The sequence below is a fragment of the Manis pentadactyla genome, chromosome 9 (assembly GCF_030020395.1).
Source record: "Manis pentadactyla isolate mManPen7 chromosome 9, mManPen7.hap1, whole genome shotgun sequence".
NCBI lineage: Eukaryota > Metazoa > Chordata > Mammalia > Pholidota > Manidae > Manis > Manis pentadactyla.
Genome location: NC_080027.1, coordinates 122,368,064 through 122,388,068, shown reverse-complemented (window position 1 = coordinate 122,388,068; position 20,005 = coordinate 122,368,064). Strand labels below are relative to the sequence as shown.

At 39.4% G+C, this 20,005-nt stretch overlaps 1 protein-coding gene across 1 annotated transcript in view; it reads left to right on the top strand.

Moving 5' to 3' along the window:
• The window catches only part of LOC118924693 (kinetochore-associated protein NSL1 homolog), a 30,724-nt gene extending 19,536 nt beyond the window's left edge, over window positions 1-11,188 (top strand). Inside the window, exons 6-7 of the mRNA XM_036909720.2 lie at window positions 6,798-6,865; window positions 9,704-11,188. Coding sequence (XP_036765615.2) covers window positions 6,798-6,865; window positions 9,704-9,982 — 347 coding nt within the window. The 3' untranslated portion in view covers window positions 9,983-11,188. The remainder of the gene's footprint in view (window positions 1-6,797; window positions 6,866-9,703) is intronic.
• Window positions 11,189-20,005: the final 8,817 nt, after the last annotated feature.

Below are 20,005 nucleotides of genomic sequence, written 5' to 3'. Positions count from 1 at the left end.
TAATACCCTCTAGCTCCATCCATGTTGTTGCAAATGGTAGGATTTGTTTTTTTCTTAGGGCTGCGTAATATTCCATTGTGTATATGTACCACATCTTCTTTATCCATTCATCTACTGATGGACATTTAGGTTGCTTCCATATCTTGGCTATTGTAAATAGTGCAGCAATAAACATAGGGTGCATCTGTCTTTTTCAAACTGGAGTGCTGCATTCTTAGGGTAAATTCCTAGAAGTGGAATTCCTGGGTCAAATGGTATTTCTATTTTGAGCATTTTGAGGAACCTCCATACTGCTTTCCACAATGGTCGAACTAATTTACATTCCCACCAGCAGTGTAGGAGGGTTCCCCTTTCTCCACAACCTCGCCAACATTTGTTGTTTGTCTTTTCGTTGATGGCGATCCTTACTGGTGTGAGATGATACCTCATTGTGGTTTTAATTTGCATTTCTCTGATGACAAGAGATGTGGAGCATCTTTTCATGTGTTTGTTGGCCATCTGAATTTCTTCTTTAGAGAACTGTATATTCAGCTCCTCTGCCCATTTTTTAATTGGGTTATTTGCTTTTTGTTTGTTGAGGTGTGTGAGCTCTTTATATATTTTGGATGTCAACCCTTTATTATATCTGTCATTTACGAATATATTCTCCCATACTGTAGGATACCTTTTTGTTCTATTGATGGTGTCCTTTGCTGTACAGAAGCTTTTCAGCTTGATATAGTCCCATTTGTTCATTTTTGCGTTTGTTTCCCTTGCCCGGGGAGATATGTTCAAGAAGAGGTCACTCATGTTTATGTCTAAGAGATTTTTGCCTATGTTTTTTTCTAAGAGTTTTATGGTTTCATGACTTACATTCATGTCTTTGATCCGTTTTGAATTTACTTTTGTGTATGGGGTTAGACAGTGATCCAGTTTCATTCTCTTACATGTAGCTGTCCAGTTTTGCTAGCACCATCTGTTGAAGAGACTGTCATTTCCCCATTGTATGTCCATGGCTCCTTTATCATATATTAATTGGCCATAATGTTTGGGTTAATGTTTGGAGTCTCTATTCTGTTCCACTGGTCTGTGGCTCTGTTCTTGTGCCAATACCAAATTGTCTTGATTACTGTGGCTTTGTAGTAGAGCTTGAAGTTGGGGAGCGAGATCCCCCCCACTTTATTCTTCCTTCTCAGGATTGCTTTGGCTCTGCGGGGTCTTTGGTGTTTCCATATGAATTTTTGAACTATTTGTTCCAGTTCATTGAAGAATGCTGTTGGTAATTTGATAGGGATTGCATCGAATCTGTATATTGCTTTGGGCAGGATGGCCATTTTGATGATATTAATTGTTCCTAGCCAGGAGCATGGGATGAGTTTCCATTTGTTAGTGTCCTCTTTAATTTCTCTTAAGAGTGTCTTATAGTTTTCAGGGTATAGGTCTTTCACTTCCTTGGTTAAGTTTATTACTAGGTATTTTATTCTTTTTGATGCTATTGTGAATGGAATTGTTTTCCTGATTTCTCTTTCTGTTTGTTCATTGTTGGTGTATAGGAAAGCCACAGATTTCTGTGTGTTAATTTTGTATCCTGCAACTTTGCTGAATTCCGATATCAGTTCTAGTAGTTTTGCAGTGGAGTCTTTAGGGTTTTTTATGTACAATATCATGTCATCTGCAAATAGTGACAGTTTAACTTCTTCTTTACCAATCTGGATTCCTTGTATTTCTTTGTTTTGTCTAATTGCCGTGGCTAGGACCTCCAGCACTATGTTGAATAACTGTGGGGAGAGTGGGCATCCCTGTCTTGTTCCCGATCTCAGAGGAAAAGCTTTCAGCTTCTCGCTGTTCAGTATGATGTTGGCTGTGGGTTTATCATAGATGGCCTTTATTATGTTGAGGTACTTGCCCTCTATACCCATTTTGTTGAGCGTTTTTATCATGAATAGATGTTGAATTTTGTCGAATGCTTTTTCAGCATCTATGGAGATGATCATGTGGTTTTTGTCCCTCTTTTTGTTGATGTGGTGGATGATGTTGATGGATTTTCGAATGTTGGACCATCCTTACATCCCTGAGATGAATCCCACTTGATCATGGTGTATGATCCTCTTGATATATTTTTGAATTCGGTTTGCTAATATTTTGTTGAGTATTTTTCATCTATGTTCATCAGGGATATTGGTCTGTAATTTTCTTTTTTGGTGGGGTCTTTGCCTGGTTTTGGTATTAGAGTGATGCCGGCTTCATAGAATGAGTTTGGAAGTATTCCCTCCTCTTCTATTTTTTGGAAAACTTTAAGGAGAATGGGTATTGTGTCTTTTCTGTATGTCTGACAAAATTCAGCAGTGAATCCATCTGGCCCAGGGGTTTTGTTCTTTGGTAGTTTTTTGATTACCGATTCAATTTCTTTGCTGGTAATTGGTCTGTTTGGATTTTGTGTTTCTTCCTTGGTCAGTCTTGGAAGGTTGTATTTTTCTAGGAAGTTGTCCATTTCTTCTAGGTTTTCCAGCTCGTTAGCATATAGATTTTCATAGTATTTTCTAATAATTTTTTGTATTTGTGGGGTGCATCATGATATCTCCTTTCTCATTCCTGATTCTGTTGCTGTGTGTAGATTCTCTTTTTCTCTTAATAAGTCTGGCTAGGGGCTTATCTATTTTGTTTATTTTGTCAAAGAACCAGCTCTTAGTTTCATTGATTTTTTTCTATTGTTTTATTCTCAATTTTATTTATTTCTTCTCTGATCTTTATTATGTCCCTCCTTCTGCTGACTTTGGGGCTCATTTGTTCTTCTTTTTCCAGTTTCAATAATTGTGACTTTAGACTATTCATTTGGGAGTGTTCTTTCTTCTTTAAGTAGACCTGGATTGCTATATACTTTCCTCTCAGAACTGCCTTTGCTGCGTCCCACAGAAGTTGGGGCTTTATGCTGTCTTTGTCATTTGTCTCCATATATTGCTTGATCTCTGTTTTAATTTGGTCGTTGATCCATTGATTATTTAGGAGCATGTTGTTAAGCCTCCATGTGTTTGTGAGCCCTTTTGTTTTCTTTGTATAATTTATTTCTAGTTTTATGCCTTTGTGGTCTGAGAAGTTGGTTGGTAGAATTTCAGTCTTTGAATTTACTGAGGCTCTTTTTGTGGCCTAGTATGTGGTCTTTTCTGGTAAATGTTCCATGTGCACTTGAAAAGAAAGTGTATCCTGCTGCTTTTGGATGTAGAGTTCTGTAGATGTCTGTTAAGTCCATCTGTTCTAGTGTGTTGTTCAGTGCCTCTGTGTCCTTACTTATTTTCTGTCTGGTGGATCTGTCCTTTAGAGTGAGTGGTGTGTTGAAGTCTCCTAGAACAACTGCATTGCATTCTATTTAATTCTGTTAGTACTTGTTTCACATATGTTGGTGCTTCTGTATTGGGTGTGTATATATTTATAATGGTTATATCCTCTTGTTGGACTGACCCCTTTATCATTATGTAATGTCCTTCTTTATCTCTTGTTACTTTCTTTGTTTTGAAGTCTATTTTGTCTGATACAAGTACTGCAACACCTGCTTTTTTCTCCCTGTTGTTTGCATGAAATATCTTTTTCCATCCCTTGACTTTTAGTCTGTGTATGTCTTTGGTTTGAGGTGAGTCTCTTGTAAGCAGCATATAGATGGGTCTTGCTTTTTTATCCATTCTGTTACACTGTGTCTTTTGATTGGTGCATTCAGTCCATTTACATTTAGGGTGATTATTGAAAGATATGTACTTATTGCCATTGTAGGCTTTAGATTTGTGGTTACCACAGGTTCAAGGGTAGCTTCCTTACTATCTAGCCATCTAAGTTAACTCTCTTATTAAGCTATTATAAATACAGTCTGATGATTCTTTATTTCTCTCCCTTCTTATTCCTCCTCCTCCATTCTTTATATGTTAGGTGTTTTTTTCTGTACTCTTTTGTGTTTCCTTTGACTGCTTTTCTAAGTAGTTGATTTTATTTTTCGCCTTTAGTTAGTATTTGGTTGGTCTGCTTTCTTTGGTGTGATTTTATTTTCTCTGTTGACATCTATTTAGCCTTAGGAGTGCTTCCATCTAGAGCAGTCCTTTTAAAATATCCTGTGAAAGTGGTTTATGGGAGGCAAATTCCCATAACTTTTGTTTGTCTGGGAATTGTTTAATCCCTCCTTCATATTTAAATGATAATGGTGCTGGATACAGTATTCTTGGTTTAAGGCCCTTCTGCTTCATTGCATTAAATATATCATGCCATTCTCTTCTGGCCTGTAAGGTTTCTGTTGAGAAGTCTAATGATAGCCTGATGGGTTTTCCTTTGTAGGTGACCTTTTTTCTCTCTCTGGCTGCCTTTAATACTCTGTCCTTGTCTTTGATCTTTGCCATTTTAATTATTATGTATCTTGGTGTTGTCGTCCTTGGGTCCCTTGTGTTGGGAGTTCTGTGGGCCTCCATGGTCTGAGAGACTATTTCCTCCCCCAGTTTGGGGAAGTTTTCAGCAATTATTTCTTCAAAGACACTTTCTATCCCTTTTTCTCTCTCTTCTTCTTCTGGTATCCCTATAATGCAAATATTGTTCCATTTGGATTGGTCACACAGTTCTCTTAATATTCTTTCATTCCTGGAGATCCTTTTCTCTCTCTCTGCATCAGCTTCTCTGTGTTCCTGTTCTCTGATTTCTATTCCATTAATGGCCTCTTGCACCTCATCCAGTCTGCTCTTAAATCCTTCCAGAGACTGTTTTATTTTGTTTTCTCCCTCCCTACTTGCTCCTTTAGCTCTTGCATATTTCTCTGCAGGTCCATCAGCATGGTTATGACCTTTATTTTGAATTCTTTTTCGGGGAGACTGGTTAAATCTATCTCCCCAGGCCCTCTCGGGGGTTGTCTGTGTAATTTTGGACTGGACCAAATTCTTCTGCCTTTTCATGGTGACAGAGGTGGCTGTAGGCAGGTGGCGCATGTGTCAGCTGGGAGAACAAAGTCCTTTCCTGCTTGCTGGTCGCCTTGCCCTTCTCTGCTGCCTGTGTCAGTTACCTGCACTCCTGGAGCAGCCTCCGGGTTAATCCCCTAAGCTGCTGTGGGTGGAGTTGCTGTCAGGGTAGCCCAGAGCCCTGCGGGGAGTGGCAGGCGCGCTGGGTGTGCTCTCCTGCGAGAGCGGTGCCCCTTTGTGCCTTACCACGGTTTCTTCTGCCTGCGCTGGACAGCTGCGTGCTGGTGGTGGCTTTTGGGTCTGGCCCAGGTGGCTGTGTGCCGGGAGGAGATTCTGGGCAGCTGCTGGGGGCGTGTTCCCTCCCAGGCTGCTCCGCCGCTGCTGTGGGTACAGGCAGCCGCTCCCTGGCCACTTGACTGCCGCTGTGGGTGCACGCAGCCGCTCACCAGCTGTTCCACTGCCACTGCGGACTCGCGCGGCCGCTCCTGGGCTGCTTTGCTGCCGCCTCCAGCACGCGCGGCCGCTCTCCGGCTACTGGGCCGCTGTGTTGGGGGCCGCGCCAGCCGGGGAAATGACTGGCAGGCTGTTTAGCGCCCTGAGGGGCTTCAGAGCTGCGCTGCTGCCCAGGGGGTTAGGGTGCCTGTAGTTCTCCGGGATTCCCAGCTGCTGATCTGAGTCTGCCAGGACACTTCTGTCCAGCTGTGAGGGCCCTGTCCCTTTAAGACTTTGAAAAAGCACTGGCTTTTCTTTTGTCCCAGGGGAGCTGGTTGCAGGGACCTGCTCGTAGATTATGCTTTTCTGTTTCTCTAATATCCAGCACACCATGCAGTGTGTCTCTCCGCTCCCAGTGCGGATTACTAGGGCTAAGTGTTTAGCAGTCCTGGGCTTTCACTCCCTCCCTGCTCCGACTCCATTCCTCCCACTGGGGAGCTGGGGTGGGGGGAGCACTCGGGTTCCGCCAGGCCGCAACTTGTATCTTACCCCCTTCGTGAGATGTTGAGTTCTTGCAGATGTAGATGTGGCCTGGCTGTTGTACTATATCCACTGGACTCTCTTTTTTAGGAATAGTTGTATTTGTTGTATTTTCAAAAATATATATGGTTTTGGGGGGAGATTTCCACTGCCCTACTCACGCTGCCATCTTGGCTCCTCCCTCAGACCTACCCTTTTAAAAACTAATTTTTAGGTGATTTTATAATGGAATGATTTTTCTCATCTCCAGTTTCACTTGGAGTTTTAGCTAAAAATCACTAGGATTTTTATCCCTCTGTATCATTGACTATGCAGTTGTGTTGTGAAGTAGCCATGAACATTTTTAAGGAAGATTGGAAGAAAATAAAATGTAGCCGGAGTAAGGAAAGCATGAGGAAATAAGGAAAGAAAAATTAATAATACTGACTATTCCAGATTGCTTGCTTGCTTTCCATTATTAGAAATTCCATCTAGGCAACCTTGATGCAGTGTGAGTGAACTCTAGGTTCAAATATGTTTTCCTGTAATAAAAATTCAGATTAATACCGATACAAAATATTTCTCTATGTTTATTTTAAAATGTGATGATTGTGCTTGAAGATGTTAAACACAGTGGTGGATAATATGTAGAACAAATATAAGGCTTTTAGGGACATACATACAGTGGTGAGGCTACTCACAATGCAACTCTGGTCTGTCATAACTATTAGTGTTATCTGTTGTATTATTTTCAGTGTTTTTATTTGGCTAGATAAATTTAATAGGACTCTTGTTTCAATGGATTATAAAGTAGTCTTAGAATGATTGAACTAAGGCAAAGAGTCCTAACAGAGTTTTGTCCAGATGGCATCAACATGTCTTATGACTTGGTAGTATTACATTGAAGAAGAAAAACTGAAATACTGTTTTGTGGTTTCTTTGCAGCCTCTCGTGGAGAAAATTTGAAATGCAGAGGAGAAACAATAGCCGAGGAGATCAGTGAGGCCATGAAGGTAAAAATAACAAGCTAAATATAAAATGAACTAATGTGTAGTTGGGTATTTGCTTTCAGCATCCATATGTGTTTTAGTCTGTTATAACAGGAATTCTCAGTTGTCTTTTAGATAAATCTTCAATGAACTTATTAAGCAACAGTAACATTCAGGATAACTACCATTTATTAGGTACCTATTATGTGCCATTATATGTGGCTGCTTTAACAGTTGGTTATGTTTTTTAGTTTTGAGAGTTAGCAGTCCATCAGTTTTGGATAATAATACCAGGTAACACTGAGCATTTAGTATGGAGCAGGCACCATTTAATAGCTTTACATATATTAGAGTCCCTCGTTTGATCCTTATAGTAACCCAATGAGGTAGGTACTACTATTTCTCTTATTTCACAGATGAGAAAACAGGCATGGTGAGGCTAAGCAGATTGCCCCAATAAATAACCGAGCCAGGAGATAAACCCTGGGTGTTTGGCTCCAAAGCCTTTACTCTTAACCACTGTTATATTGCATATCCAACTTAGAGTCTTAATATTATGATAAAATCATTTATATTCATTCTTGACATGTATTTTACCCAAAGGAAAGCATTTGGATTTCTAGTATATGAAAATTGTTTTTAAAGTCCTTCAGAATCTCCCCATTATGATTTTCTATAACATTTCTGTTGTGGTTTGTATTGAGTCCATGATTTTATGGTACTTGTGCTTCTTTTATAACATGTTATTTTTTTTTAATTGAACCATCATTAATATACAATCTTATATTGACTTCCAGCATACAACACAGTGGTTCAACAGTTACGCATATTGTTAAATCCTCACCTCCACTAGTGCGGTTACTATCTGTCAACAAAGGAAGATGTTACAGAATCATTGACTATATCCTCCATGCTGTACTCCCGTCCCAGTGACCAGCTTATATTATGACTGAAAATATTTGTATCCCTTCGTCCCCCTCACCCTTCCTACCCACCCACCCTAACCCCTCCCCCATGATAACCACCAGTCACTTCTCAGTGTTTATGAGTCTACTGCTATTTCGTTCATTTTGTTTTGTTTCATTTTTATATTCCACAAATAAGTGAAATGATACAGTATTTGTCTTTCTCTGCCTGGCTTACTTCACTGAGCATAATTCTTTCTAGGTCCATCCATGTTGTTGCAAATGGCAGGATTTCTTTTTTTTATGGCAAAATAATATTCCATTGTGTATATGTGCCACATCTTCTTTACCATTCATCTACTGATGGACACTTAGGTTGCCTCCATATCTTGGCTATTGTAAATAGTGCTGCAATAAACAAAGGGGTGCATATATCTTTTTGAATCAGGGATTTTGTTTTCTTTGGGTACATTCCTAGGAGTGGAATTCCTGGGTCAAATGATATTTCTATTTTTAGTTTTTTGAGGAACCTCCATACTGTTTTCTGCAGTGTACCAATTGACATTCCCACCTACAGTGCAGAGGATTCCTTTTTCTCCACATCCTCACCAGCACTTGTTATTTCTTGTCTTTTGGATAGTAGCCATTCTAACTGGTATCAGGTGATACTTTACTGTGGTTTTGATTTGCATTTCCCTGATAATTAGCAATGTGGAGCACCTTTTCATGTGCCTGTTGGCCATCTGTATTTCCTCTTTGGAGAAATGTCTGTTCAGGTCCTCTGCCCATTTTTTAATCAGGCTATTTGTTTTTTGGGTGTTGAGGCATATGAGTTCTTTATATATTTTCGATGTTAACCCCTATTGGATAAGTCATTTATAAATATATTCTCCCATATGGTAGGTTGCCTTTTTGTTCTGCTGATGGTGTCCTTAGCTGTACAGAAGCTTTTTAGTTTGATGTAGTCCCACTTATTCATTTTTTATTTTGTTTCTTATGCCCAAGGAGATGAATCCAGGAAAAACCTACTATACTTATGTTCAGGAGATTTTTACCTATGTTTTCTTCTAAGAGTTTTATGATTTCATGTCTTATATTTAGGTCTTTCATCCATTTCAAGTTTATTTTTGTGTATGTAGTTAGACAGTAACCCAGTTTCATCCTCTTGCATGTATCTGGTATTTTCCCAACACCAGTAGTTGAAGAGCCTGTCTTTTCCCCATTGTATAGTCATGGTTCCTTTATTATATATTAATTGACCATATATGTGTGGGTTTCTGTTTGGGCTCTCTGTTCTGTTCCATTGATCTATAGGTCTGTTCTTGTACCAGCAGCATACTATTTTAATTACTGTAGCTTTGTTAGTATGGCTTGAGGTCAAGGAGCATAATACCTGGTTTGTTCTTCTTTCTCAGGATTCTTATAGCATGTTCTTGATCAGGAGTTGGCAAACTCTAGTGGACCAGGCTAAAATCCAGCCTGCCACCTAAAGTGAATAAAATAAAGTAAATAAAACTTTATTTGAACAGAGCCATGTCCATTTGTTTACTTATTGTCTATCTTCTTTACATTACAATGGTAGTTAAATAATTGTGACAGACGTAAGGCCTCCAGAGCCTAAAATGTTTTCTGTATTAACCTTTATAGGAAAAATGTTTTGAGCCCTCTTGTTGATTCAAGATTTAAAGAATACTTACTATCATAAAATATGGAATTTCAGACATTTAATCCTTAGTTCTGAAGTTCTATAACCTCCTGTTCTGCCAGTGTTACTTTGCTCCTAGGCATTATAGGAATAGCTAAAACTGGTGTTTTAAGGTAAAGTTGAGCATCCATGATCCCAAAATTAGGTCTTAGAAAAAGCCTTGATCCAAAGAATTAAAATTCTAGAATATTGTGTGTGTCTCTTTGTGTTTGTGTTTCAACCTGAGATTCATGTTTTTTGTTTTTTTTTAAGTCCTTGCCTGCACTAATTGAACAAGGAAATGGATTTTCCCAAGTTTTAAAGATGCAGCCTATTATCCAGCTCCAGAGAGTCCACCAAGAAGTCTTTTCTGGTTGTTATAGGAAACCAGATGTCAAGCCAGAGAGCTTTGTAGCACAAATAGAAACCACACCAACAGAGACTTCCACCAGAAACACCACTGACCTGGTACTGAAAAGAAAGCAAGCTAAAGACTGTCCCCAGAGAAAATGGTATCCATTGCGGCCAAAGAGAATTAATCTTGATACATAAGCTTTTTTTTGTTCCTTGGGAGTTGAAATTAGGCACTATCAACATTTAGATTATACCTCAATGTATGGCAGGACCTCATTTAAAACAAACAACTCTTTAGTGATTCCTTTATACAAATATAGTAGCTCTATGCTGGGATATGATATAATGTTGTTGTATTTCTTCTATAGTTGATGAAAAGCATATTTTAAAACCATTGGCACAAGCCCATCAATGCACATTAAGACTGTAGACTTTTACTGTCCTTAAATGTCATCACCTCTTACCTGCCTTCTAGATTTTATGGAATTTCACCAGTCACATATTCTGTTGGGTTTTGGGATAAATGTCTTTCTTAGAAAAAACACTGTGTAACAGTTGTCTTTATTTAAGTGCTGAAAGTAACCGTCCATTCTGCCCAGGAGCAGATGCAGTTGTTTTTTGGTTTTTTTTCGTTGCAGTTTGACTTATCAGATTAATGTGCAGATGACAAGACTGGCTTTGGCTTTGTTACTCCAAGTTCAGCTAATATGGATTTGAGGGATTAGTTTTAGGAATTTTTTGTTTTTGTTTTGCTTTGTAAGACAAGACTATTATTTGTGAGAGACTTTGTTTTGGAAATAAAAATTGGCATGTAGCTAATGGTTCTTGCCCACACTTTTGTTTTCGATAGACCTTTTAACTTCTAAACATAATTTGATAGTCTGTTTTCAAGATTTCTCATTTCTTTGCAGACAATTCCGGTTCACAAATATATATTAGATTAACCCATTAACAAATTGTCATTGTGGAACAAAGATAGATGCAATCATGCTGAACTTTTTTACATTTAGGGATGTTTATATATCAAGGATATAATAATCATTGCTAGAAGTCTGAGGAAGTTATTTATATTAGTTGTAAGTACAACATTTAACTACAGTTTCTTATAGCTCTTATTGTGTCCCTTACTCACACTAATACAATGTAGGCAGGGGCAACTGTTCCCCCATTTGATGACTGTATACCTTTGTTCATTTGCAGAGGAATTTACTGATCATGAGGTTGAAAAATCTGTACTTGCTCATTATGTCTTAATAATTTTAAATGTCTAAATGTGGCAGAAAGTCTGTCTTGGTGAAGAAAACTTGCAAAGCCACTTTAGTGCATTCTGTATTTTAAATTTGAGATTTGTATGTTTGTACACAACATTGTGTTTTTTATTAAAGTGATGTACAAAGACTGAAATCTTGATACTGTGTATTTTTAAGAGCTGTCTTAGGCATTCTTGAACTGAGCTTTAGTCAGTACCCTGTATTTCAGAACATACTAAATTTCACTTTAAAGCAGAGGCGGCAGAACATTGCTATTCCAATACAGAGCTAACTTTTTCATAGTATGAAATTCAGTGTGAGTTTTTTCACTTCAGAAACCTACAACCAAAAGAATTAATGTTAATTCTCCTAAATTAGATAACTTCATCATGGTTATATAAGAAAATGTCTCCCTTTTTTGAGCGAGACATTGAGATACAAAGTTTAATGACTTGATATCTTGGATTTGCTATGAAACATGTTAGCAAAGAAAAAAGGGAACAGATTAAACAAATGTGACAAAAATGTTGGATCTGTGTGATAGATATATTCTTTCTACTGTTATGTCTGTTTGGAAAGTTTAATGATTAAAAAGAATTTTTTAAATTGAAGTATAGTTGACATTATATTACATTAGTTTCAGGTGAAAAACTTGCTTTATTTCTAAAAGCCTGAGAGAGTCAGCTAAAACTTGAAATCCCTTGGAGAGCCTAAAGTTTCCACAGTTAGAGCAGAGTCCAAATAAGATATCATTGGGAAAGACAACATATTAGCATTATTAATTAAGATAAACTAGCTCGCTAGCTAAGATAACGAAAAGTAAGAAAGCCTATAGTTATAGTGAATGTTGAAGAAAAAAATAGAAAATCAAATGTTGACCTGTCTGTGATTAACAGAAGGTTAGATTGGATAGAGTCTTATAAATACCTTAAAAAAAAAAAACAGCTAAAAAACAAAACACAAAAAGGTAAAATCTAGTTCCAAAGGAGTGAGAACACTGGTTTCTGAAATCGGTGAAGGAAAATCTGTTTTTAAAACTTCAGCCCTTAGAAACTGTATTCATCTGCTTGAGTTGCTATAACAAAATACTACAGATTAGGTAGCTTAAACAACAGAAATTTAATTTCTCACAGTTCTGGGGTCTTGAAATACACAATCAAGGTGCCAGAAAATTTGGTTTCTAGTGAGGTTTCTTTTGTGCATGCATTGGGTGGCGATGGGGGGTGCTAGTATCTCTTCTTATAAGGACATTAATGCTGTTGGGTCAGGACCCTACGCATATGACCTCACTTAACCTTCATTACCTAGAGGTCCCGTCTCCAAATGTAGCCACACTGGGGGTTAGGGCTTCAGCATACGGATTTTGAGGGAGACACAAACATTCAGTCCGTAACAATAGATGACAAATCTTTTCCTAAGTCTTTATGGCTTGGGCTACATAGAGAACAGTCAATAAAATCAAACTTTTTATTTGCTTTAAAGTGTAGCTATCTCTAAGACTGCATTTGTTTGATTCACTGCCGAAGGCTTTGGCTTTTCTCTAGCCACCTTCATTCACTGTTCATTCAGCTAGTACGTGTTAGGTCTCTACTCAGTTCAAAAGTCAGAGAGGTTCACAGCATAGTCTGAGCCAGACCATCTGGGTTCAGATTTCTGCTCTACTGTATTAGTTGAATAGCATTGGGCAAGTTACTTAACCTCTGTGCTGCAGTTTTCTCCTGTGTAACATGGGGTTGATAATATCTCATATGGTTATTATGAGAAGTAAATGGGTTCAAAATATAAAGATCCTAGACTAGAACTCAGCACATAGACCTAGTTAGTGATCATTCTATAAGCACTATTATTACTTGGTCTGGTAAAAAAAACAATAAAACTCATAGGATAAACACTGTCTTCATGAAGCTCAGGTTCTAGTGAGAATGAGCATATGAACAATGCTCATGCAGTGCAGCAAATGTTATATAGATGTATGCCTGGAGAATGTGGGGGATAAGTCATGGACATCTTTGTGGAAATGGCAACATTTGAGCAAGTCTTGAATATTTTAGGCAAATGATCAGGATTCCCAGCAGTGTGAAGAGAATTTACCAAAGTGGGTGGTTATGAGAGTGCATGGTGTACCGGGGGACCATCACGTAAGTATATCTAGGTCTTGTCTAAAGAGACTTGCTATAGGTGAACTTGGAGAGAGATGGAGGCTTAGGTCACAAGACTTTGTATTTAGAATTGGTGCAGAGGAACCATTGACTTAAACAACAGGCAAAGGAAATGAAAATCCATTGAATCCATTTTCTTCTTTGTGTAGTATTTACCTCCAAAATAGCAAGAAGAGAAATACACACTCATCTTTTCATGAAACTAGGAGTTATGTTCCCTAAAACCATAGGATATGAAGGAAAGAATAATAAATTAGCAGATCAAGATCAATCCTAAGTATCTGCAGAGAGAGACATTGATAAGAGAAAATCCAGTATGCCCCAAGAATATCTGGACAACTGAAGAATGAAAGACATCACAAAAGGCTGAGATGAGATGGAGGAGCCTGAAACTGAGATGATATCCCCTCCATTCACCTAACAGAAGTAAAGATATGTGTACACAGTAACTTATACGTGTATTTATGTAGTAGAAACTCAAATGTCTTACCAATTGATGAATGGGTAAGTAAAATGTGGTATATCCAATCAATGGAATGTTACTTGGCAATGAGAAGTACAGTACATATTAAATGTAAATGAAACTTGAAAACATGCTAAATAACAAATCAGTCACAAAAGACTAGAGTCTTTTGTATGACTCAATTTATATGAAATGTCCAGAATACACAAATGTATAGAAACAGAAAATAGGTTAGTGCTTGCCTGGGGCTGGAGAAGGAAAGGGTAGGAGGAATGGGGAATGACTGTTAATGGGTTTAGGGTTTCTCTTGGGGGTGATGAAAATGCTCTAAAATTGATAGTATTGATAGTTTCTTGGTGAATATACTAAAACCCATTGAACTGTGCACTTTAAATGGGTATATGGTATATGAAGTATATCTGAATTCTAAAAGACAATAAAGAAGTAAACATAATACAGGAAACATTCTCAGATACCAAGACTCCAGATGGAAAAAGCCCACTGAGTATTCAGCACAAGGATTATAAAAAGACAAGAAAAAAAAAATGCCCCCAAAATCAGCCCCATCAAGGCACATTGCTGATAAATGTTTGATAAAGAGAAGTTTCTATAAGTTTCCTCCAGGGAAAAAAGATTATTAAAGAGGAGAATTGGAATGACATCAAACTACTAAACAACAATCCTGAATCTTGAAGTCTCTGAAACCATACAACCAGGAAATTTTCAGTATAAATTATTTGCAACCTAGAATTCTATACACAGCCAAACTATCAAGCAAGTATGACATTAGCCAAAGGCCATTCTCAGACATGCAAAATCTAAAAAAAAAATTACCTCTAAAGCACCCTGTTTGGAGACGCTACTGGATGATGTGTTCAACTGCAAAGGATAAAACAAAAAAGAAGCGATAAGATCTAGTAAAGAGGCTCCAAGATAGACAGCAGCAAACTCAAGTTCACAGGCTCTACTTAGCAGATCTGGAGAAGAGGAGGGCAGTCAGACCAGGTTGGAATACAAATATGTAGAACTCCAAATGTATCCACAAGAGATATTTTCAGGAGGAAAAAATATAACTGACAACATGAAGGATAATTTAAACTGCCTAGAGAATTATATAGAAGAGGTATTTTATAGTACTCAGTTCAAAGAAATAAAAATCAAGCATTTATGCACTAGAGTAAAAGAAAGTTGTGCAAGAAAAGAATTGTAATTGTTACAAATGGGCTCCACATGAACAATATTTTTAGAGTCATAATAATGAACACTCTAAATCTGAATTCAGTAAAAATTGGGATAGTTATATTGGGAAGGTAAGAGGATTGGAAATTAGCACAGTACAGGCATTGGACAGTTAGAATGCGTAGTGGTCAAAGCACTGGAGCAGGGTTCTGGATGTCCCCTTAGCTGCTGGATCTGGGAAAGTTCACAGTGTCCCAGGACAAGAACTGAAGCAGCCAGGGTGGCAGAGATGCGGCACTGAGGAAGCTTCTGTACCAACCAGTACAGAAGTTCATTTTGCCAAACAACTCAGAAGGTTATAACTGTGTGATCATCTGAATACCAGCCATTAAGTGGGAATGGTGGTGAGTGACCTCTTCACCACAACTGAAAGTCAGTACATTATCCCCAAAATAGCTGAATCAAGAGATAACACAATGTGGATATTATTCAGTAAATAACAGGAAAAAACAACCGAAAGAATGGGAAGTGGTTAATTTTGTGGATTAACCTAGCTGGGGGAAGTAAGCCAAAGGGCTGAAACCTTTTGTTATAAGCCTTATAGGTTTGATTGTTTAAATTGTGTGCCTATACTGCTTAGGTAAAAATATATTTGAGTTTTGAGTGATTTTGAAACTTTAATACCAATGCAAATGAATTAACTTTGACTCTGTCTTCCATCCTTCATATCTTTGAGAATTAAGAAACAAATTATACCTCAGAGGCTTTCTGAGGGTTTCAGTTCTATTATCTGAGTATATTTCAGATAAGACTTGTAGTCTCTGTTTTTAGCCGATAGTTTTAGTTTTGGTTTCTTTGGAGTTTTTTTTCCCTCCCCCTAACCACTTGTTTTGCAAATAGATTCCATTATCAAGCCTTTGTGTACAACAATGAAGAAAAAAATATCTTTCTAGAGAACCACTGAAGGGTTTGTGGGGATTTTATAGGAAAGGATTTGGAGAAATTAATATATTCATTTGAAGCTGCAGAGGTGAAGAGTTCTCCCATAATCCATTGCTGTATCTCTACGTTCACTGTACCTTGTGGGGCTCCCCATTAATATCTGTAGAATGAGTGAATGAGTTCATATTGCAAATTTCTAATTTGTCAGTTCCCTAGATCACAATCTCAGGCATTAAATGACTGGCATTCATATTTACTATTAAATGAACTTAGAATGTGGGCTTACAATTGCAGGAGGAGGTGGGTGGAATTTCAAAGACAGAGCAAATCACTGGGAAGCTCACCTGAATTAGAATTCTAGAATCTCCTGGCTACCAAAGCTGAAGTCTAGTCCTTGTATCCTCAGGATATCAGAGCAGAGGACGGCATTCACACCCCTCAGACTGGCTCCCTGGCCTAGCAGATGTGTTTGCTCTCTGGCCCTCTTATTTCTCTGGTTACATCCCTTTGACTTCTGGGTGGCCTGGGGTAGCCAGATAAGATAGACTCCTCAGGGGTGCCTGTTCCTGCTGGCTCACCTCAGTGCCCGTGAAGGATCTGGGAATCTGTATTATCACCTCCACAGACTAGCCTCATCCGGAGAATGGCTCCATGCCTTTGGGCTCATACCTAGTCATGGATTTTAAGGCCTCTGTTCCTGCCCACATGTGTGGCTCTGTGGCCCACTTCTTCCTCCATGGTGACACTGCAGCTCTGTCCATTTCTGCCCCAGGTGTCACCTTGATGGGAAATCCCTCTGAGCCCCTCTTCACTAGTTTGTGATTATCTGAGATGAGCATTTCTTTCTTTTTGCTCTTTCAAACTCTTCTGAGGCTTAGTTCCAACATGAACTCAGTGTCACCCTCCCTGCTTGGGGTCCTTGCTGCCCGCGTCACCCAACAGCCCCCAAGCCCTCCCACCCCTGCCCTTTATAGCACCAGCTGGTTCACCGGCTTTTTTCCAGGTTCAGGCTCCCATGATCCTTTGTTCCTGCATCTGAAACTCCTTTTCCTGTGAGCTACTGTACAGCTGAGCATCTCCACTGGAAAAGTAAGTAGGAAAAGGAGAAGGGAGGAGGCTTTGGCCTATGTATCTTCATTTCCCTTCCTGATTTAAAAAAAAAATGGGTGGGAAAAAGGTTAAAGTAAGCGTGGATATGAATTCTTGCCGATTTGCAATATTCTACATTTGCCGTGTCTGCCCACCTCTGATCCTGTGAGAGTACAGATGTCAGGGGATGACAGTGGCAGAATAATAACATTTGGTCAATACGTAGGACACCAATGCTCCAGGCCCTGGGAGTCCCGGCTCCAGAGCTCCATGATCTTGCACAATCACATGCCAAACAATATTTTAAAATAATTGTTCATCATTATGTCATCTTTTATTCCACATATGCTTGATGAATCCAAACTGTGTCAAGGTGTGTGGATACACGTGTAAACTAACGCGCAGACCCTACCCACAAGAAACGTGCCATTGGTCATGGAAGGTGTTGGCTGCAGCAGCTGGGTATCAATAGGGTGGCAAAGCGGGTGTAGGGGAAAGGCCCGGGGGTGGGCAAACCTGTGCTGCTGCTGGAGTTCCTGGGTCCCAGAGGGGACGAGAGGGAAATCATGGGTTTTGAGACCTCTGTGGAGTTTGCAGCTTGCAAGAAAATGTTTTGTCTGGTATCGGAAACTGATGGAGCACAAAGCGATTTCCATAATTTACTGGCAAATCTTAATACTTACTGCAATTTCTCCTTGTTTTAAGTCCAACCCAGGAATCATTCTCTTATTAAAGGAAATGATCAGGTTTGACAAATAGGTGCTTCTTCAGAAATACTCCTTCCTAAAACGAGCCCTCATTTCTTTTGTCTTTCACACTCAAAGGAAACAGAAGTTCAGAAACATCAATCAGTGTGGTCTTCTCGCTGCCAGGGTGATGGGCTCTGGGACCTCCAGCCTCCGGCCCAGCACTCCCAGGCTTGCTGTCCCTGAAACAAGGGACTTACCTTTCCTCACCCGCAGCTGTGATCCCCGTCAGAGGGAGACGAGGGACAGGTGGGGATGCAGCCCCGAGGGACCAGGATCAAGTTTACCCGCGTCGTCTGGGAAGGCGTCACACCCTGGAGAGTTCACCAAATCCTATAGATGATGTGGTTGCCTTCACTATTTCATACATCAAATGAGAGCCTCAGAATTCTCAGAAACCCTTTTTCCTCCTAATAAAACTCTTTTTATCTTCCTATGAATCTGATTTGAAAAATTGTTTAACACAAACCCACGATGTCAGATTTGTCCTAGCTACATGAAGAGGTCACAATATATTCTACTCTTGGTAGTTCAAGATAAAAGATTACAAAAAGAAAAGGAAGAGATTAAGTAAAGCTGTACAACAAAAAGTGAAAGGGCATTAATAAATAGGTTATAGAACTGGTTAAAGCCACGTGCTTTTTAAACAAGCAGATGAAGAATCCACTATATGCCCAGAATTGTACAAAAATATTTCCTTATAAATGTTTTAATAGAATCTTATCAATGTATTTATTGAGGGTAATAGGAATAAAATACTTGTGGTTACATGTGTGGAGTGCTTCTTATGTGTCAGGAACACACTAAGAGCTGCTCATGCATGATCTCATTTAACCCTCATAACAGTTAATGAGGAAGGGGCTGTTGTCTCCCTGCTCAGGATGAGAGACAGAGGTGAGAGGCAGTACGCACACGCCCAGCCGCCTCCCCAAGGGTCTGCAGACTATGCATAGCTGGGCAACATGGTCTGACTCCAAGCACGTGAGGCACAGTAAAGGCCCCTGCTCTGGCCCTCCTGTCCTTGCCATTACACCACTGCTTCATTGGTTATTTTTTTTTAAAATATGACAACATATGCTGACAACAGACATTTCTAAATTTCTCAGGAATTAATGAATTATTATTAGTTAATTATTCCCAGGTAACAGCAGCATCTAAGAAATTACCCAAAGGGATTGAAAGCCGTTGACTATTTTAAGGAGATTCGATACAATCTTCCCTCTTACCTGTGGTTTTGCTTTCTGCTGTTTCACTTTCCCACGGTCAGCCCCGGGCTAGAGGCAGGTCCTCCTCCTGACAGATCATCAGAAGGTCAGAGTAGCCTAAGGCCACATCACCACGCCTCCATCATTCACCTCACTTCATCTCACCACGTAGGCATTTTATCATCTCACATCATCACAAGAGACAGTATGGTGGTAAGTACAGTGAGACATTTTGAGAGAGAGGACAGAGAGACCACAGGACTTTTATTATAGGATATTGTAATCGTTCTTTTGTCTAACTTATAAATCATACTTTATCATAGGTATGTATACACAGGAAAGACCAGTATATATAGGGTTTGGTACTAGGTGGTTTCAGGAGTCCACTGGGGATCTTACAGTATAACTCCTCTGCATAAGGGGGAACTGCTGTATTAACTCCTTTAGCTGTTAATTGCTTGGGAAATGTAAATCGCCATAGCCAACCATTCCTTCATTGTGGGAAGCGAACAGTCCTGCGCATTCAGGATCACAGTCATAAAAAATTTTGAATCAGCAAACTGAATTAATAAGGTTTCAAAGCAACTTCCAGACAGTTGAGTCATTAAGTTTCTCAGAGAGTATGCACTGCACATTTAATTCCTTGTCCTTTCTGTTTGGTGGCATGTGGGTGAAATTAATCTCAATGATAAAAGATAATTGTAGTTGACTGCTGCTCAAAATTTAATGTCTTCCAAATTTATGTACTGTGTGTTTCAAGGAAAAAAATTGAAAACATTGAACTGACTTACTTTCATTTCCCCAGTTAAACCTTGTTCCCGCCTGGCCTCCCATGTCCAAGGCTGAGCGCCCAGGACGGCTGCCCCTCGGCGGTGAGGAGGGCGAGGGCATGACCTGGAGCCGAGGGTGGTGGGACGGCTGAGTCTCAAGGCAAGTCCTGAAAACCATATATGTATTTTTTTATTTATAGAGGAAAGGATTTTCTAAATTCCATTAGCCTCCATGGAGTACATTAAGAGGTAGGTCTGGTAGACCATCTATAAGCACAGTCAAGGAGAAAAGGGAGACCTTTGTCCCTCTGCCCCTGGGAAGAGGATGGAGCTGGCAGACTCAGAGCCCCACCTCTCCTCTCTGGGGACGGGTCCCAGACTAGTGCAGAATGAAGAGACTGAGAGGACCCACCTGGAA